The sequence below is a fragment of the Mobula birostris genome, chromosome 9 (genome assembly GCF_030028105.1).
Source record: "Mobula birostris isolate sMobBir1 chromosome 9, sMobBir1.hap1, whole genome shotgun sequence".
Taxonomy (NCBI): domain Eukaryota; kingdom Metazoa; phylum Chordata; class Chondrichthyes; order Myliobatiformes; family Myliobatidae; genus Mobula; species Mobula birostris.
The window spans coordinates 66,526,609-66,548,608 of record NC_092378.1 but is presented as its reverse complement, the minus strand read 5'-3'; the positions used below and the strand labels follow the sequence as shown (position 1 = coordinate 66,548,608).

The following is a 22,000-nucleotide window of genomic DNA, read 5'->3' as shown; positions in this document are numbered from 1 at the left end:
ACCCTATCATATCCACCTCCTCCACCGTCAGCGGCAGCCCATTCCACACACTCACCACTCTCTGAGTAAAAACTTATCCGATATCTCCTCTGTACCTACTTCCAAGCACCTTAAAACTGTGCCCTCTCGTGCTAGCCATTTCAGCCCTGGGAAAAAGCCTCTGACTATCCACATGATCAATGCCTCTCATCATCTTAAACACCTCTATCAGGTTTTTGAGTGAACATTCTGAGACCATCAAAACTTGTATATTTCACTTAGAAAAAAAATACTAAATTTGGTTTAAAATGTAGACAAACATCATGCGGTAATAAATATATTTGTATTAGTTGCATATACTCTATGATGCAAAAAGAAGCTGATGTTGGAGATGATCAAGCTCAAACTGGAAAGGTCAGTTAAGAACAGAGGCCATGAGTTACTGAAATGGACAATGAAGGACAGGCACCTGAGAACTACAGTCATAAAGTGCTACAGCGCAAAAACAAGCCCTTCAGCCCCTCTAATCCATGTCATATTGATATTCTGCATAATCCCATCACCTCACACCTAGACCAGAGCCGTCTATACCCCTTCCCATCCACTACCTATCCAAACTTCTCTTAAATGTTGAAATTGAACCCACATCTACCACTTCTATTTTCTCTAGTTCCAGTCTCGCTCATCCTCAGTGCAAGAAACCTGCTTCCATTTACCCTGTACCCCTCATAATTTTGTGTACCTCTATCAAATCTCTCTCATTCTCTTACGCTCCAGGGAAGAAAGTCCTAACCTATTCAACTTTTCCCTGCAACTCAGCTCCTCGAGTTTCAATAGCATCCTCGTACATTTTCTCCGTACTTTTTCAACCTTACTGATATCTTTCCTGACTATAGGTGACCAAATCTACACAGAATACTCCAAATTTGGCCTCACCAATGTCTTATGCAACTTCGATATAACATCCCAATTCCTGGACTCAATATTCTGATTTATTAAGGCCAATGTGTTAAAAAGCTTTCTTTACAACCCCATCTACCTGTGACACCATTTTCAAGGAATTATGGATCAGTATTCCCAGATCCCTTTATTCTGCTACTCTCCTCAGTGCCCTACTGTTCACTATGCCATCGAAAACTCTTCAAAGTGGCTGAGAAGGAATAAGTTGACTATGAACCTTTGGTGAAAATTTTAGGTTGGAACCAACTTGGCTGGCCTAGTTGATGCATTAAATTCTCCAAAATTTGGGAGAAATAATTTTGAAATTTTGGTGTCCCACACTCAACTCAGACTCTTGCTTCCCAACGGCACAGAAGTCCCATCTCTTTTATATAGCTTTGTCGGCCAACTGCAAACACTGGGCAGAGAATAACAATAACATCTAAATATCTTTATTAAATGAGCCACCAACTTTTCTCATCAAAAGTGTACCTTGAACACCTCAGCGTGGTTATCCATTAGGAACAAGGCCAGATCCTCAGTCTGGGACTTTGACAGAGACTTGCTTTGCACAATAGCTTTGGCAAATGTTTTCATCACCACAGTCCTGTTGGTATTCTTTATTTAAAAAAAAACACAAATATTCAGTGATAAAGTGCAGGTGAAAATCAAATTCACAATGGTACTAGTTTGGTTAAGTCTTACAGGTACAACGTTAATCAATGAACATTGTTCACAGGGACAGAATGGTAGCACAGCAGTTAGCATAAATGTTTTACAGTGGCAGCTGTAGAATCAGGGTTCAATTCCTACCACTGTCTGTAAGGAGATTGTAAGGTCTCATGACCATGTAGGTTTCCTCACTCATTCCAGAGATGTACATTTCGGGTTAATGTGTTGTAAAGTGTTGTAATTGTGCCAGAACTGTGGTTGGCCCTAGCAGATGATGTTGGTCATTGACACAAACAACACACTTCACCGTGTTTTGAGGTACATGAGACAATTAACGCTCTCTCTGATCCAATTGACAATAAGAACATCTATACAGTGACAGAATAAAGAAACTTGAATTTATGCACATCCAATGTGTTTCTCAGTGAAAGAAGTGTCTGTGCCTACAGCTGCAAGGGCAACCAGATTTCAATTCTCGCCATCGCCCTCACATTCCAGGACACACCCCCTTCTCATTACTGCCAGAGGGGAGAATGTACAGGAGCCTGAAGACTCATATTCCATGATTCAGAAACAACTTCTTTCCCTCTGCCACCAGATTTCTGACTGGTCTTCATCACTCCTTTTGTATCTGCACTGCTTGCTTTTGCAATTTATGGTAATTTTATGTCTTGCATTGTGCTGCTGCCGCAAAACAAATTTCATTGTCGTATATCAGTGATAATAAACCTGATTCAGCTTGCTGACAGTAAGCTGCCACAAGCAACTGTGCATTAACAAACAGATCATGCATTTAATGATACCCATTGAGGGATAAATATTATCTGGGAAACTTAGGAGAACACCCTTCTTTTCCACTAAACTATTCTGCTATTGAATCAAATTGTTACGAAAAGCTGAGGGTTATTCATCCGGACATCAGGGAAGATACTCAAAGTAAAAGATATAAGGTGGCACAAAACTGGACACACTGGAGGCTGTGGTAGAACAAAAGATCCTACGGAAAACCCTGGCAATTCTGGACAATGTTTCTTACCCTCTGCATGCCACCTTGGCTGAACAGAGAAGCACTTTTAGTGATAGACTAAGCCAATTGTGCTGCTCCAAAGTGTGCTATATGAGGTCATTCTTAGCCTGGGCCATTAAGCCCTATAATGAGCCAAGATATAGATAGGGGAGTGACGACCCTCTCCTGTTAGACTGATGGTGCAACCTTAAAAAAAAATTCTTTTTACTTCTCTTCTAATATTTATATCTGTGCACTTATAATGCTACTGTGACTGCAATTTCCTTTGGGATTAATAAAATATCTATCCATTGCTCACAGAGGGGTTCAAAGTTGAGGCTTACTTTTTTAAGCATTGGTCAGACTACACCTGGAATATTGAGAGCAGTTTTGGGCCCCCTTTCTAAGAAATGATATGCTAGCATTGGAAAGGGTCCAGAGGTGGATACGAGAATTATGAAGAGTGAGAATATATGAAGAGCGTTTGATGGGTCTGCCTATACATGCTGCACTTTAGGAGGATGAAGGGGTTCTCCTTAAAAACTACTGAATATTGAAAGGTCTGGGCAGAGTGAACATGGAGAGGATATTTCTAATAGTGGGAGAGCTTAGGATCAGAGGGCACAGCCTCAGGATATGAAGATGACCCTTCAGAACAGAGATGGGGGGAATTTCTGTAGCTATAGGGTGGTGAATCTGTGGAACGCATTGCCACAGAGTTGTGGAGGCCAAATCATTGGGTATATTTAAAGTGGAGATTGATAGGTTCTTGATTAGTAAGGGCATCAAAGGTTGTGGGGAGAAAACGTGAAAACAGGGTTGAGAGGGATAATAAATCAGTCATGGAATGGCAGGGCAGACTTGATGGGCTGTACAGCCAAATTCAGCTCTCATGTCTTATGATACACACCGAGATCATTCTGAATTGTCGGTGTATGTTAGCATAGATCTGAAAAGAGGAACAACTTCTCTTCAACCCATCTACCACCTACAGAAAGCTAACAATAGCAAATTCCTCAAGGAATAAAGTTACAGTGGGCACATTCATCCAGTAACTATGTAAGATAACATTTCATTTACACAAGAACACTCTGTGATTAACACATGCTATTGCACTTGGATGTCTAATATAGTGGTACGGTTTCCCTCCACACAGAGAAATGATAATCTCAGCTCCATTTACAATACTGAGTGAACTTGTGTTAGGCACTTCCTCAGATGGAATGAATAGAAGTAATTGTGCCTGGGCTATGTTCATCAGCAAAATGTTTGCTTTGTGAACAGAGCAAGAGGTATTAAAGGAGAAGGGGTTGGTATTACCGGTCAAGGAAAATGTCACGGCAGTGCTTAGTCAGGAGCTAATCTAGTGAGGCGTTATGGGAGGAACTGAGTAATAAGAAAGGTATGATCGCATTAATGGAGCAAGATTACACACCACCCAACAGTCCAAGGGATTTAGAGGAACAAATTTGTAGAGAGATCGCAGACTGTTGCAAGAAACATGAGATTTTTATAGTACAAAGATGATTTTAAATTTCCACATATTGACTGGGACTCCCATACTATAAAAGGACTAGATGGCATAGAGTTTGTCAAATGCGTTCAGGAAAGTTTCATTAACCAGTGCACAGAATTCCCAACGAGAGAGTGTGCAATACTTGATCTGCTATTATAGAATGAGACAGGCAGGTGACAGAAGTTTGTGTAGGGGAACACTTAGCATCTAGTGATCATAATGCCAATAGTTTCAAAGTCAATATGCAAAAAGGTAGACAAGAGAAAATCCGCAGACACTGGAAATCCGAGCAACACACACAGAATGCTGGAGGAACTCAGCAGGCCAGGCAGCATCTAAAAAAAGTACAGTCGATGTTTTGAGTCGAAACCCTTCAGCAGGACTGAAGAAAAAAGCTGAGGAATAGCTTTGAAAGGTGGGGGGAGGGGAGAGAGAAAAACACCAGATGATAGGTGAAACTTGGAGGGGGAGGGATGAAACAAAGAGCTAGGAAGTTAATTGGTGAAAGAGAGAAGGCCATGGAAGAAAGAAAAAGGGGGGGAGGGAAGAAGGGTGGAGCACCAGAGGGAGGTGATGGGTAGGCAAGGAGATAACATGAGAGAGGGACAAGAGGATGGGAAATGGTGAAGAGGGATTTAGCCAATTGGGCAGCTGCTTAACTGGACCAAAATGTGCTGGTCCCAATCTGTCCCAATTAACTGGAATTCACTGTATTAAGGATTAGAACCTAGTTTATCACTGACTTATATAACGTAGTGTTGGGCAAGTGGCCAAGTGGTTAAGGCATTCGTCTAGTGATTTGAAGGTCACTAGTTTGAGCCTCAGCTGTGGCAGCGTGTTTGTGTCCTTGAACAAGGCACTTAATCACACATTGCTCTAGTCTGTGCGAGGAGTGGCGCCCCACACAGACTTCTAATCTGCGCCTTGTAAGGCATGAAAATGCCCGATGCAGGCCTCGCATGGTCTGAGTCGACATTCCCCCTATATAACATGAAATAAATTTCACGACATATGCTGGTGATATTAAACCTGATTCTGAAGCTTGTTGTTTTGCAGCAGCAGTGCAACGCACAGATATAAAACTACTAAAAATTTCAAAATAAATACAGTGCAAGGATCAACCAGGCAGTGTTAATGGACCATTCAAACATCTTATGGTGGAGGGAAGAAGCTGTTACTAAATCACTGAGTGAGGATCTGCAGACTCCTGTACCTTCTCCCCAATGGTAGTAACGAGAAGCAGGTATGTTCCTGAATGATGAGGATCATTTGTGATAGATGCCACTTTCTTGAGGCACTGTCTCTTGAGGATGTCCTCAATGGTGGAGAGGGCTGTGCCCATGATGGAACTAGCCATGTCTACAACCCTCTGTAGCCTCTTGCACTTGAGCCTTCACAGTAGGCAATAATACAATCAGTGAGAATGCTTTCCACTATTCATCCAATAGAAATTTCTAAGTCTTTGCTGATATAGCAAATCTTCTCAGAACAAAATAGTTACTAGCATGCCGTCTTCCTGACTGCATCAATGTATTGGATCCAGGATAGATCCTCTGACCTAAGGAATGCAGGTTTCACCACCACATTCCCTGTGATCGACCTTCAGGGATCCATGAACAGTTACGTGTATTCCTCTATACTCCCTCAGGCCCTACAAGGAAGCTCTAATGAAACAGACAAATTCATTGCAAGCTGCTCTCTACAGATCCACACATCATCTCTAATTATTCCACTCTTAAATCCAAATTATATGCTTCTCAAGATTACTAAAAATGTTATTTTAAATCTGCTTCTGCACTTTCTGTAACTGCGACACTTTATTGTACACTGTTTTCCCTTGCACTACCTCAATGTACAGTAATGTAGTTAGCGTAACACTACTACAGTGCCAGTGACCCAAGTTCAATTCCTGTCATATAACAATATAACAATTACAGCACGGAAACAGGCCATCTCGGCCCTTCTAGTCCGTGCCGAACTCTTACTCTCACCTAGTCCCACCGACCTGCACTCAGCCCATAACTCTCCATTCCTTTCCTGTCCATATAGCTATCCAACTTAACTTTAAATGACAACATTGAACCTGCCTCAATTCCCTCATAATTTTAAACACCTCTATCAAGTCCCCCCTCAGCCTTCTACGCTCCAAAGAATAAAGACCTAACTAGCTAGTTCAACCTTTCTCTGTAACTTAGGTGATGAAACCCAGGTAACATTCTAGTACCGCTCTCTGTTTGGAGTTTGTTGGTTCTCCCCATGCCCACTGGGGTTCCGGTTTCCTCCTACATTCTAAAGATGTAAGCGTAGTAAGCTGTGAGCATGCTATATTGGAGCTGGAAGCATGGCGACACTTGTGGCCTGCTCCCAAGTACATCCTCAGACAGCGTTGGTTATTGACACTAAAGACGCGTTTCAACACAACGTGACAAAGCTAATCTTACGTCATGTACTATTGTAATGACTTGATCTACATGAACAGAAGCCAGACTAGATTTGCACTGTACTTTGGTACACACATCAATTTACCACTTTAAAAATTCACTAACTTAAAACTTTCTCTGCCCTTGCATAACCTGAAGGATTTCAACCCTTCCATTCTAGTTAACCTTCCTGAAAGCACCAATGTGGGTACAGAGTAATAAACTGTCAAAGCATCACATTTTGGCTGAAGTGTTAAACCACAAGGTCCTGACTGTCTTCTCAGGTGAGGCTTAAGACTTAGCTTTATTTGTCACGTGACCACCAAAACATACAGTGAAATGCCAATGACTAGGGGCAGCCCCCAACTGTGGCCATGTTTCCAGCATGCTCACAATTTACTAATCCTTACTAAGCTGCATGTCTTTGGAATATGTCTATCTATCATCTATTTGTCTATATATTCATTTGGCCTCCACAGCCGCCTGTGACAATGAAGGGTTAAAGTAATCATAGGGGATTATATGATGGCCAAGCCTGTGCTCACTGGAATTTAGAAGAATAAGGGGGGGAAAAAATCACATTGAAACTTATCAAATATTGGAAGGCCAAAATAGATTGGATATGGAGAGAATGTTTTCTATAGTGGGTGGGAGGAGGCGGGGGAAGAGTGGATCTAGAATCAGAAGGCACAGAGTCAGAAAAGAACAATGTCCTTTTAGAATTCAAGGCATTGGAAATATTCAAAGCAGAGGTTGATAGGTTCTTGATTAGTAAGAGTGTCAAAGGTTATGGGGAGAAGGCAGGAGGATATTGCCCAGCTTAAAATATCCCACAGGGACGAAGTTTAACAGTACGGAAAATCTTCCCAATGAGTGGTCCATATTAATCCCTTATTTACCACCAAAACAATCCGATTTATCCTGACACTGTTTATAGCAGCTTGCATTGAAAAAAATAGCTGCTGCGTTTCCTCCCTGATATCTTAAAGGGCAAAGTACTTTATTGGTTACAAAGTGGTGCAGAATGTTCCTGGGTTGTGAATGACGTTTGCATAATTTCAAGTCCTTTCTATTCAATCAGTTTAAAAACAGTTTGTGGAGTTTGCCAATACGAGCTAATTTCACACAAGATTCAAAACAAAAACATTCAGGTTTCAGAAAATAATGTCATTTAGTTTTTAGCTGATCATCGTGAGCAGTGTTTTTCTCAAGCCCCTGGGGTTGTCAAACTAACTTTCATCGAATTTTTTTAATATATAAGACAAGAGATTCTGCAGATGCTGGAAATCCAGAGCAACACACACAAAATGCTGGAGGAACTCAGCAGGCCAGGCAGCATCTAGGGACAGGAATAAACAATTGACATTTCCAGCCAAGACTCATTTTCAGGAACAGTCTTGGCAAAAACATCCGCTGTTTATTCATTTCAATAGATGCTGCCTGAACTGTTGAGTTCCTCCAGCATTTTGAATTTTTTTTATATAGAGGAAATACTTTTTTTCTGAAGGATTTTTCAAATGTTCAGGCAACTGAGAAAATAGTTAACAAGAGACTCCCAGTGATGTATGTAACACAAGAAACCTGCTTGTCCTTCCCCACCAATCCCCCTCCAGGTATTTACTTATGTCTGAGAACGTGACAAGTACAACACCTGCCCCTACATCTCCTCCATCACCACCACCACTCACAGCCCAATACATTCCTTCTGGCTGAGGCAGTTCATGACTTCATCGTTCTCATTTATTGCCCCTGGTGCTCCCAGTGTGGCCACTACATCAACCAGACCTGACAAGATTGTGGGATTGCTTCATCAAGCATCTTTGCTCCTACTGCCTAGATCAAGACCTCCTAGTGGCCAACCATTTAAATTACGCTTCCTATTCCCACAACACATTGGTCCACAGCCCCTTCTACTGCATATTAAGGCCAGACTCAGATTAGAAGAACGGTACCTCATATTCTGCCTTGGGAGACTCCAACCTGACAGAATGAATATTGATTTCTCTAACTTCTGGTAACAACTCCATTCCCCTCCTTTATTATCCAGCCTTTATACTCCTTCTAATTCCCATCCCCACCATTTTCATCTGTCCATTACCAACATATTCGCTTTCCAGTTAGCTCCCTCTCCTTCATCCCTTTATCCTGTGATCCACCATTAGGTACCACCTTCTTCAGTTCTTGTCACTTCCACCGCGCAATTTCTTACGTCATTCCCAGACTTCCCCAATTCCCACCTAATTACCACTTTACCTATCATCCAGCAGCTCATAGAACATTGAACATCACAGCCCCTTTGACCTAAAATATTGTACTGACTCTTTGCCCTACTCCAAGGTCCCTCTAACCCTTCTTCCTCACTTGTGCTTATCAAAGAATCTCTTAAATGTCCCTAATGTATTGCCTGCAGCAACGGTCCTGGCAGGGTGGTCCACACACCCACCACTGTTTAGAAAACCTACCTCTCTCATACCAACCTCCCCCACCACCCTAAATTTCCCTCCAATTACCTTAAAATTATGTCCCTAGTATTAGTCATTTCTGGCCTGGGCAAAAGTCTCTGGCTGTCCTCTTATCAATCTTGTGCTCCTATGAAGTCATCTTTCATCCTCCTTCACTCCAGAAAGAAAAACCTAGCTTGCTCAACCTATCCTCATAGACATACTCTCTAATCCAGGGAGCATCCTGGCAAATCTCTTCCATGCCATATCTAAAGCTTCCACATCCTTCCTATAATAATGTGACCAGAACTGAACACAATACTCCACGTGTGGTCTGACCAGGGAGTTGCAGCATTATCTTGTTCCACTCCTTCCCCCTCTGCCCCCCCACCTCTTCATACTGGGCATCTCCCCCCCTTCTTTCTAGTCCTGATTCAAGATCTCAACCCAAAAAGATTGACAGTCTGTTTCCTTCCACCAATTCTGCCTGAAACTCCACAAGGACAGTCCCACGCCTGGCTGAGAAAGGAGGAGGGATGAGCATGGGGCGAGCAACCCCATCCCGTAAAAACCCAGAGCTTCAGAAACACCAACAGGAGCTCCAAAGATGCTCCTGGGAAAGGAAGGATCTTCGATGGGTAATACCTTGAAAAACAAAAGACTGGCCTAGGACGGAGGATTCTAGCAAGTTGCTGTTGGTGGCCTTTGCCCCAGTAAAAAGGGGCGATGGATTTAAGAAGAATTCTGCCTGACCTGCTATGTTCTTCCAGCATTGTTGCTCCAGGTGTCCAGCATCTGCAGAATCTCTTGTATCTCCATAGGTTTAAGATGAGGGATAGAAAATTTAGAGAATCTGAAGGGGAACACACTGCCTGAGAAGGAGGAGGAAGATACTCTCACAACATTTAAGCATCATGACAAGCATTTGAGTGAGCAAAGAAAAGAAGGCTATTGACCTAATGTAGGTTAACGGATTTAATAAGTCCATAACTGTAGTGTAGTGGTTGGCATAACGCTATTACAGCGCCAGCAACACAAGTTTGATTATGTCGCTGTCCGTAAGGAGTTTGTATGCTCTCCCTACGACTGCATGGGTTTCCAGGGTGCTCCAGTTTTCTCCCACATTCCAAAGACACATGGGTTAGTTGGTTATTTGGTCCCATGGGTGTAATTGGGCAGCACAGGCTCGTTGGGCTGGAAGAGCCTGATACTGTGCTATATCTCTGGATAGACAAGACAGACAAGCAGATAGATAAATAGATTAAATAAGTAAATAGAACAAAGGGGCAGAATTGAGCCCTTCGGTCCATTGAGTCTGCTCATGGCTGATTTAATATCGATGGGTGCCATATTTAGTGTGGAAGTGATGAACAAAAAGGGCCTACTTGGGTGCTATATATGGTACGTGTTTTTTGCCTTGATGTTGCCACAGGTGCTTTCAGTAGTTCCCAAAATGTGACAGACCTGCTTCTGTAGTCTGTAGGTACCAGGGCAAGCTGCAACAGCCATAAAAGACAACAGCCTGTGCAATTCCTCTCTCCAAATTGGCTCCAACAATCGAACGCACAGCTGAGCAGCCTCCAGTGCTTGTCCAGTCTTTCCATTCTCTGTAGGAATTGTTACAACAAAAAAATGCTATGTTTATTTTATTTTCAGATACAGTAACAGACCCTTTCAACCCGACAGAGCCCACACCGTCCAACTACAACTATGTCAAAATTAACCTACTAACCCATACGTTTCTGAAATGTGGGAGGAAACTGGAGCATTTGGAGGAAACCCACACTGTCATGGGGAGAATACACAAACTCCTTATAGATGACAGCAGAATTGAACTCAGATCACTGGCGCTACGATAGCAAAACACTAACATGCTGCCCATAAATGCTTCTGTCGCAATTTTTCCTGGACAGGTTGGCACTAATCGATATTATTCACTGGATAGTTTAGAGTTTCACTGTATAAGAAACTGTTAGTTTAAGAGCTCTCAGTCGAAACATTATATTTATCTAAATATTATATCAACTAAATGCATGCATGTGGCACGGTAGCATAGCAGATAGCATAACACCGTACGATCGGGTTCAATTCCCACCGCTGTCTCTAAGGAGTGTGTATGTTCTTAATGCGACCATGTGGGCTTCCTCTGGGTACTCCAGATTCCTCCCACATTCCAAAGGCATATGGTTTAGGGTTAGTAAATTGTGGGCATGCTACGTTGGTGCCAGAAACATGCCAGACACCTGTCCCACAACATCTTAATCATCAGCACAAATGACACATTTCACTGCATATTTAGAGGTACATGTAAGAAATAAAGCTCAGCTCTATCTCTTTTTATACAAGGTAAAACAAGGCAAGTGGGCATTGGGCTCAAACACAAGAGATTCTGCAGATGCTGGAAATCCAGAGTAACACACAGAAATTGCTGGAGGAATTCAACAGGTCAGACAGCATCTATGGAAACGAATAAATAGTCGACACTTCAGGCCAAAACCCTTCATCAGGATTGAAAAGGAAGGGGGAAAATGAAGAGTCAGAAAGCGGCAGAGATCACAGATGGTGAACAGTGAGAGGGTCTCACTAAACTCCTGTTGAAGGTATTGGGCTCCTTGCATAGTTGACCAACAAGACAGCTTCTAGATAATTTCCAATTCTTGGCTCATTGACCATTAACGTGCAGGTCAGTCTATTGAGTGATCATCCAGGAACATTTTAAATGCAATGAAAACTCGTCTCCATCATGCTTTCAGGCAATGAACTCTGAAATACTGTCACACCAGCTGAAAAGATTTCTTGTTTCCTCTTCCATCAATTTTTCCAACCTTTAACTGATGAGTTTACTCATGGAGAAATTGATCCTTCCCAGTCACCTCATCTTTGAGTAGCTGGCCTGATGAAATCTCTCAGCCTCCTCTAGTACAAAGGAAGCAACCCCAGTGAAACTCATAACTAATATTCATCAGGTGTAGACACTGAGTGCTCTCTGCATTATCATGTTCAGAATCACAATCAAGTTTAATATCAATGGCATATATTGTGGAATTTCCTGTTTTGCTGCAGCAGTACAGTGCAATACATAATAAAAAAAAAAACCAAGGCCCTCCATTGGTCGGGGTCGACCATGGACGTTGGGTCCCAGCTGTCTACGTGACACGCAAACCAGGATAGTAGGATATGGAAAGCAAGCTGTTGCCCACGCAGCTGATGAATCCAAAGGAATGGCAGAGACTGATACAGTTTGGTACTAGTGGTGTCATAGGAGCTGCCAGTCATGTTGAACTCAATATAGGAATGCCCGAGGGACTCCAGCTCCAGACTTCTTCCTCTGGGTTTACTCCCAAAGCCTTTCTCCTAAGTGTGTATAGCCACAAGACAAAAGAGCTTTGAGATCAGTTTTCTTTCTGAGGTTTGCTGCCAACCACAGCTGATAAGACCCATTTGCCCGAACTGAACGGTTTTAAGGCACCAGTAACCTGCCTTTTCCCCTTCTCCTGTGGGCTTAGTAGCTAAGCCACATGTGAAGTCAGAGACTATTTGAGATACGTGCCATTGGGAGCATTAAAAAGGTAGTGAGACCACATCCCCACTACCTCCCCCTGGCTCCGATAACCTTAAGGAACCAATTTTTTTTTAAATGATAAATGCTAATAATATATATTTTTAATAAACTTTTTGTAACTGTGCATTTTATTGGCAATATTCCTCCCAAGCTTAAAACCCCTTGGAACATGAAATAACCACATAAAGACTCATTTTTCTTCAATGAATGATGTTATGCAGATCATTTGTCAACTTCCTGATGTTTGCCAATACTGGACTGGTCCCATTCTAAAGGCAATGATAGGGTGATTAGTTTGGTAATGAATATTCATTTCATGCATCCAGCAGAATTAAACTAGTTTCAATTTGCTGGCATTCAGTTAGTGTAAAAATGCAGATGACTAATTAAATAAAATCTAATTTGAACCAATTGCTTAATGTCTGCCTGAAAGGTGTGGTAGTTTCATGTACGAATTGGTCAAACAAGACACTCTGGCAAAAGCATGAGTCAGCATTTTCAGATGTATCGAGTATCAGACTGTCCTAGAAGTTTCTCACACGTCAGGGGATTCCATCTTATGTAACACTAGAACTCATCAACCAGCCAATACCAACTTCCTTGAGCACTCGCGTGTGTAGTAAATGTGTTCTAACTTGCCACAAGATTCAGCATTTCCCTTGAGCTTCCAGACTGGAAATTCCAGAACAGAGGGAGCTCGAAGTAGATGGAAAAGAGTGAATTTAGCTGGGTAACAGGAGAAACACGAGTAGAAATAGTTCTTCATCAGAAAAAAAAAACAGAAACTGAAGATGAGAGACAACAGTCAATACCTAAAGATCCTGAAACACCAACAGAAGCTGCCCACCCCACTGAGTTCCTCCGGCATTTTGTTTGTGCTCTAGATAACAGCATCTGCAGTCTCACATGCATTTTTTGCAGACTTCATAAGCCCCTTGCTTACTCTTTTCAAGTTTCTGAATAACAATAAGTGATATCAGAAGCAAATTGCACTCTCTGCTTGTCAGCATTCAAATTTAATTGTCATATATATATTGAAACACAGTGGAATATGCTGTAATACATACAAAATGCTGGAGTAACTCAGCAGGTCAGGCAGCATCTATGGAAAAGAGTAAACAGTCGACATCTTGGCCCAAAATGTCTACTGTTTACTCTTTTCCATAGATGCTGCCTGGTCTGCTGAGCTCCTCCAGCATTTTGTGTGCATCACTGATTTCCAGCATCTGCAGATTTTCTTGTTAGTGAATTACATTGTTTGTGTTAACAACTCACTCATCTGGGGATGTGCTGGGAGCAGCCTGCAAGTGTCGCCACACATTCTAGTGCTAACATGTCAAGTTCACAATGCTCGGCAGAACAACACAGAACATAAATTACAGAATAACAACTGCAAAACAAGCTGCTTTCCTCCTTCCCACCAACCCACATACCATCTTCCAACTCCAGGGCAGGCTTCCAGGTCTCCAGTCTGCAATTATCAAGCTTCACATTCCGATCAACCTTCAGGCTTTGATCTCCGATATCAACCACCAGACTAGCCGATTATGGCATCCAAACTCTGGGCTCAAATTCTTCTACTACCAGCCTCTGTTAACTGCCTGAATCCAGTCTCCCAGATTCCAGACAGTATTTCCCGATCCCAGAGCTCCCCAGTCCCCGATTCAAACCTCCTCCGTGTCTTCTGGACCTCTTCTCTAACTCACCACCATGCTTCCCACCTCCCAAGCAGTCTCTTCCACCCCAGAAGTGGGTCCTCATCTGAGACTCACTGGAATTCAGAACTATGAGGGGGATTGTGTATTTAATATTGCAGTAATATTTTAGGTTAGGTATCAACCTCCGATTCATTACTTGTCATCGATGTTATGTTAGCATGTGTATTTCATTTTTAAACCTAACCTGTTGAAATGTAGCATGTTTATATTTCTTTGCAAGAGGAGAGGGTTGAGTATTAAAAACAAGTGTGACTCGTTTCTTTTCCCTTCAGAAGCACAGAGAGATATTAGAGTTATAAAAGCAATGGAAAGTGGAAAAAATTCACAGGTTCATAAACAGTGAGTACTGGGTGATAATAACAATAAACCTGAAAAAGGCAGAAATAGCTGGTGACATCAGAGATAGACGTGTTTGATTGCAAAAGAGATAACTGGTTGATGAATACTAAGCAAATTGAGCAGCATTTTGAAGCAAATAAAATAGCCAATGAAAAGCAAGTGCCAGTTTTGCTGAGTGCATTGGGTGGAAAGACAAAGTTTTCTTAGAAGTTTGACTCCTCCAACCAACCAGACAAAATGAGCTTTGCTGATGTCATGAAGGTAATTGGGAACATTTAGAATTGTAACAATTGTTGATTGCAGAACAATTCAAGTTTCACAGGCAGAATCAAAAAGGAGGGGAGTCCATTTCAGTATATGAGGCTAAATTGAAAACAAATTGTGTGAGCTTTGTCAGTTCATTGAAGTGATGGGCTTAATGATGCATTCAAAAATACTTCTGCCTGAAGCACAACTCACATGTAAAAGAGCAGTTAAAATTGCTCCATCAATGGAAACAGCGGAGATGCAATTGAGTTGCAGTCAGGAATGAAAGTGAGTGTGAACAAAGTAGCATCATATAAACAGAAACCTGCCTGGCTAAACAAATTGTGTTATCATCATAGCAAGAGCTCACTAACACCAGACCAATGCAGTTTTAATGGCAAAACTTGCAGAAAATGCAACAAAGTAGGACACATACAAAGAACATGTCGGGCAGACAAAAATATATGGAGTGCACAGGGAAGTTAAAAAGTCAGGTAAAAAATCTGATATTGATGAGGTAACACAGGACTGCATAGCCTTAAGATTTACCATGTGAAAACTAACAATTGACAAGCAACATAGCTTGCACCAGAAGTGAACAGCAAATTAATTAAAATAGAATTGGACACTGGCTTGGCTTTTTCAGTCATTCCACAAATTGAGTCTGAACAGCATTTCAAAGATACTGAATGGAAACCTGCAAATATCCAACTAAGATCGGATCCAACATTGGAAAACTAACACATCAAGGGTAAAATAGTGTTAAATGAAAATGCCACACCAAAGTTTTACAAAGCCCATCTGGTTACTTATCCAATCCAAGATAAAATAGCCAGTGAGCTGGATCGCATGGAGGCTGAAAGAATTTTTTCCATTGGCAACGCCAGTGGTCCCAGTAGCCAAGGAGGATAAATCTGTAGAGATCTGTGGGATGTTAAGGTCACAATCAATCCAGTACTGAAAGTAAATCAATATCCTCTGCCCAGGTTAGAGGATATTCTTGCAAACCTTTCTGGAGGAAAACACTTCAGCAAAGTGAATTTACTGAGGCCTACCTACAGATGGAGATGGAAGAAGAGTCCAAAGTGCTTCTCACCAGAAACACTCACAAAGGGCTTGATTGGTATAACAGGCTTATTTTTGGAGTAACAACTGTACCTACACTTTGGCAGAATGCTATGGACCAGGTGTTGCAAGGATGCCCAGGCAATTAAGTTACCAGTGAGAATGACAAGGAACATTTTAAAAATCTCAAGACAGTGTTAGAAAGATCAGAAGATTATGGTCTCAGAGCATTATACAAGAAGTGTGAATTCTTGAACCCAAGCATCACTTACTGCGGTCACACCATTGCTGCACAAGATTTACATAAGTGTGCTGAGAAAATTCAATCAGTGGTGGATGTCCAAGGCCAAAGGACGTGTTACAGTGTGGTCCTTCTTTGAGATTTATCAATTATGAAAATAGGTTCCTGCGAAATCTGGCTACTGTGCTCCAACCTCTTAAACTCATTACTCCAGATTGGGAAGAAATGGCAATAGACAAAGCATTGTGAGGTGGTTTTCTAAAAGGCAAAGGAAATGGTATCTGACACTGTACTCACAGATTATAATCCACATCATTCACTGAAGCTTGCCTGTGATGCCTCACCTTGTAGCATAGGTGCAGTCATGTCACGTGTTAAGTGATGGAAGTGAATACCCTGTAGCCTTTGCATCATGATCCCTTACCACTGCAGAGAAAAGTTACACACAGATTGACAGAGAGGCCTTGAGTCTGTCAACCAGTACTTGTATGGGAGACAGTTTACCCTCATTCCTGATCATTAACAACAAGTGTCCATTTTTAATCCACAGAAGGGTGTTCCACTAACAGCAGCAGCACAAATACAGAGATCAGCTCTGTTTCTTGAAGGACACAATTACAAGATCAAATTCAAGAGGACAACTAGTCATGGAAATGCTGATGGATTGCCCCGTTTACCCTTGGAAAAGGAAATCCCTGAAAAATTTGTAAATCAGGACAGTCCTCTTGACGTTTCTCCCTAATGCAGATTGAAAATCTTACTTTTATGGCAGAGATGATCCAAAGGGAAAAGACACTACACTTTCTCAGGTAGACATAGCAACTCAAAACAGCTAGAATGTGCAGAAGTTCCATTTCCCCCATTTTTACCGCTGCCGGAACAAACTTGCTTTAACGGGGTTTGCCTTATGTGGGTATTGAGAATGAGAAGTAATGTGTTGGAGGAGCTACATCCAGGTATGGTCAAAATGAAAGCATTGGTTTGAAGTGCTATCTAGTGGCCTGATATAGATCAGCAGATCAAGCAGCTTGCCATGCACTGCTCGGGATGCCAACACGCCCATAAGAAAGATGCCCAGAGCTGTCAGAACCACTTCCTGCAATCCCAGATTCTGGGACCTAGCCTCAAGATTTGGAGTAGGTTTTGGATGGAGAATGGTATTTTTCCTGGAGAGGAGTGAATCTGTGGAATTCTCTGTCCAAGGAAACAGTTGAGGCTACCTCATTTAATATATTTCAGAACCATAATCAAGGTAAATAACACTGGCATTGGATTCACAGGAGAAGTCAGAGAATGTTAGTAGGTGGTTGTCTCTCTAACTGGAGGCCTGTGACTAATGATGCTGGGTCCACTGCTGTTGGTCATCCACAGTATATCAATGCTTTGGATGTTAATGGGGTAAATTGGATCAGCAAATTTGCAGATGACACCAAGATTGGGAGTGTAGTGGAGAGTATCAAAGATCATCAAAGCTTGCAGTGGGATTTGAACCCACTGCAAAACTGGGCTGAAAAATGGCAGATGGAATTTAATGCACACAAGTGTGAGGTGTTACACTTGGAGGACAAACCAAGACTTGCAAGGTGTGCAGGAGGGCACTGAGGAATGTGGCTGAATAGAGGGATCTGGGAATACAGATCCATGATTCCTTGAAGGTGGCATCACAGGTAGATAGTGTTGTAAGAAGGCACGTTAGCCTCCATACACTCAAGTAGTGAGTACAGGAGATGGGATGTTATGTCGAAGTTGTTTAAGGGTGAGGCCAAATTTGGAGTATTCTGTGCAGTTTTGGTCACCTACCTGAAAGAAATCAATACTGAAAGAGTGCAGAGAAATTTTACATGGATATTGCCAGGACTTGAATTATAGGGAGAGGTCGGATAAGTTAGGACTTTATTAGGGCGCAGAAGTCTGCTCCTATATCTTATGGTATTATATGGGGTTGAGTGGGATCTGGGATCAGCTATAATGGAATGATGGAGCAGACTCGAAGGGCTGGATGGCTTAATTCTGCTCCTATATCTTATGGTCTAATGAAGATTTGATCAAGGTATAAAAAATTATGAGGGATATAGGTGCAAGCAGTCTTTTTCTACTGAGGTTGGGTAGACTAGAACTAAAGGTCATGGATTAAGGTGAAATGTTTAAGGGGAACATGAGGAGGAACTTCTTCACTCAGGATAGTGAGAGCGTGGAATGAAAATTAAATTAAGTAAGTTGTGCAAAAAGCAAGCAAAAATTGTGAGATAGTGCTCATGGGTTGTTTCATTGTCTGTTCAGAAATCTGATGGTGGAGGGGAAGGAGGGGATTTAAGACACTGCTGGATAGATTTTTGCCTCGCAAGGGAATTAAGGGTTTATGGGAGGCAAAGTGGAGACCACGGCCACATCAGCCAAGATCTTATTGAATAGTAGAGCTGGCTCAATGGCCAGATGGCCGATGATGCTGCCCGACCTGCTGAGTTCATGCAGCGTACTGAAAGTGTTACTTTGATCACAGTATCTGCAGATTATTTTGTAATTACATTTCATATTCCATTTAGCTAACCTCGAACCTGATGGAATGACCATCAATTTCTCTAACTTCTGGAAATTTCTCTCCCTTCTCTCTTTTTCTCATTCCCCATTCTGGTTCCCATCTCACCCCTTCTCTTATCCTCACATCCCACTGGCTCCCCGCCCCTTTCCGTCTCTCCACTGTCCTCTATCAGATTCCTCCTCCTTCATCCCTTCACCTCTTCACCTCCCAGCTTCTTATATCATTCCCTCATCTCCCACTCACCTGTTCTTACCTACCACTGTGTACTCCTTCCCCTCCCCTACCTTCTTATTCTGGATTCTGCCCCATTCCTTTTCAGTCTCAATAAAGCATCCCGGCCCAAAACTCTGTACTCCCCTCCATTGACGCTGCCTGACATGGTGAGTTCCTTCAGCATTTTTTGTGTGTGTTGCTCTGGATTTCCAGCATCTGTGGAATCTCATGTTTATGAGATTACACTCTATTTAATTACCTGCTGAACTTATTCATCGTTGAAGGTGAGCCCTCCTCTAATCAACTGAAAATTTACACAGAAATTGTCAAAATGCACAAGGAACAAAAGTAACACACACAATGCTAGGAAAATTTAGCAGGTCAGGCAGCATCCATGGGGGGGAATGAACAATCAATGTTTTGAGGTGAGACCCTTCATAAGGCAAAACGTCAATTATTTATTCCCCTCCATAGATGCTCCCTGATCAGCTGAGATCCCCCAGCATTTTGTATGAGTCACTCTTGATTTCCCAGCATCTGCAGAATTCTCCTGTGTTCAGGAACAAAAGTTATGCTCTCCATATTTAGGACCATGTTACCAATATTTTCTTTATTTGGTCTTGCAGAAAGACTCTTACCCAGAAATCTAATTATCCCGCAGTATATGTCAAGATAGCGTCTGCAGAGAAGGGGCTCCCTGTTCTGGCTGTAATGCTTCGCCACAGTTTCAAACAAAACTCTCTTGTAGGTGCCTGCAGCATCACAATCATTCGTGGTCTGAGATAACAGTTCACTCGCGTGTACGATCAGCTGGTCTGGGAAATAATCCAGGCAGTCAACAGCAGCCAAGAGCCACTCATCAGAGCTAGTGAAATGAACAAAAACAGAACAGAAATTGAGGATGTGTAAATCAGGTGTACAATGAGCACAATGCACCATTCCAACAGACAAAATGACTCCATGGTCCTTCAAAACCTTCAGGATTAACCTTTTCTTCAGTAAATTAAACTTAGACTTATAGGAAAGTCGGCTGGTGGTGCAGTGAGATCAGCGCCAGGCTCGAGAACGGAGGTTCCCCAGTTTGATCCAGTGACAGACCGCTCCCAAGCGCGCTCTCCATCCGTGCTGGGTTGATGTCGAGCTTGCAACTCGAACCTCGTAAGAAAAAAAAACTGCCACCTCCAGTTTTAATTCCCACGTGGAATATTGTGGAGGATCAAATACCCAAACCCCGAAGTTAGATAGCTACCAGTTCAATCTATTTACTACAGAATTTGAAAGAACGCAAATATCATTGAAACAATCACAAAGGACAGAAGAGATACTGCTCATATTCTCAGTACGGGGCTTGGAAGGATATGGATAGGCTGGTGGGACATTGTGGTTGGCATGGTCTGGTCGGTCAAAGGGCCTGTATGTATATTTGTGCTGTATTGCTCTTTGACTCTATTTATTTACTTTGTTTTACTAATAGCACAGTTTGGCTTCTTTTGCATATTGGTTGTTTGTTACTCTGTTATTTATAGATTTTCATAAATTCAATTATATTTATTTTCCTATGAATGCCTGCTAGAAAATGAATCTCAGGGTAGTGTATGCAGGCATATACATACTCCATTAATGAATTTACTTTAGAACTTTGAGATGCTAGGAGAATTAGAATGAAGTCCTGGACGCGGAATAAGACATTTCAGGTTGAATCGGACAAAACTCTTCATCTCAAAATGCAACATCTGATAGGGTGAAAATGGAAATGCAAAAGAGGGATCAAGCATCAAAACAGACAAATGAGAGAGCAGATCACTAGGTGAGGGGGAGGTGGGATGTGTGACAAACCATTTGATGATTCTGCACACCTTTCAGAAAAACAGTTCATAATATACAGTGGTTCTGTAATGAGCTTGCAATAAACATCAGAGGGTGGTGTGAGTGTGGAATGAGTTGCCAGCCACAGTAGTAGATAAATGTTCATTTGCAACATTTATAGTCGTATAGCAAAAGGCACACAAACAGGGCCTTTGGCCCATCTAGTCCATGCTGAACTATTTTGCCTGGTCCCTTCAATCTGTATCTCGACCATAGCCCTCCATACCCCTCCCATCTATGTACCTATTCAAACTTCTTCACAATATTAAAATCGAACCTACATCCACCAGTTCAGTTAGCAGCTCCTTCCACACTCTTACCACCCTGAGATTTGTTCAAACTTGAGCCATTACATTTATACCTCTATCAAATTTCCCTTCATTTAAGGGAACTTCAGATAGGTACATGGATGGGAGGGGCATGGAGGAGACCGGTCCAAGTGTGGGATAATGGGACCAGGCAGAATAACAGTTTGGCATGGACTTGATGGGGTGAAGGGCCTGTTTCTGTGCAAAAATGCAATGAATTTATAAGGGAGAACAAAGATCTAATCAAACTAGATTAAATTTCTAGCTTTCCTTTAAGACAAAAGTTAGTTAAGAATTTTTGGCCTTGTATATTACACTTAGAGCATTCATCCAAACTCATTAGGAAAAGTTATCAGAAAATACTAACTAAGGTAGATTTAGGATCTTAGAAACCTCTCGATCCAGGAACGTGTTGGAGATAATAAGGTCAGTTTGCCGACTGAAATGAACTGCTTCTCTTCTTTCCATCTTCAGGGGAGACTCCAGAATGCTGTCCAGGACGGGAAGATGAATTAAATGGAGCAGCTGCAATAAAGTCGCCTGCTTCCAAACATCCTCAACAACTATTTTGGAGCAAGTCAGACCCATTGTTGAAAGCAGAAGAGAAGCACAGTAGAAACATAGTTAGTGCTTGCATGCTCGGTTATGAAAAACATACAAAATATTAGTCACTGAATGTAGCTTACACATCAAAATGCAACATCCTGTTAATGTATTAGTTTCTGAAAGTAGAGGTGTAGAAATTGGGGTTAGCTGCTGTATTTGCCAACATTACAACACTGTTGACAATGGAAAAGTACTTAATTGGCTGTAGATCGTAAACACAAGAGATTCTGCAGAACCTGGAAGTCCAGAAAATGCTGAAAGAGCTCAGGTCAAGAAACATCTATGGAGAGAAATAGAGTCAAAGTTTCAGGATGAGCCCCTTCC

General features: G+C 42.0%; 1 protein-coding gene across 1 annotated transcript in view; it reads right to left on the bottom strand.

Annotated features, from left to right (window-relative positions):
- Window positions 1-22,000, bottom strand: part of depdc4 (DEP domain containing 4) — a 70,979-nt gene that overhangs the window by 4,606 nt on the left and 44,373 nt on the right. Inside the window, exons 4-7 of the mRNA XM_072269451.1 lie at window positions 21,438-21,633; window positions 19,535-19,761; window positions 10,438-10,580; window positions 1,411-1,536 (exon numbers count right to left, since the gene is read on the bottom strand). Coding sequence (XP_072125552.1) covers window positions 1,411-1,536; window positions 10,438-10,580; window positions 19,535-19,761; window positions 21,438-21,633 — 692 coding nt within the window. The remainder of the gene's footprint in view (window positions 1-1,410; window positions 1,537-10,437; window positions 10,581-19,534; window positions 19,762-21,437; window positions 21,634-22,000) is intronic.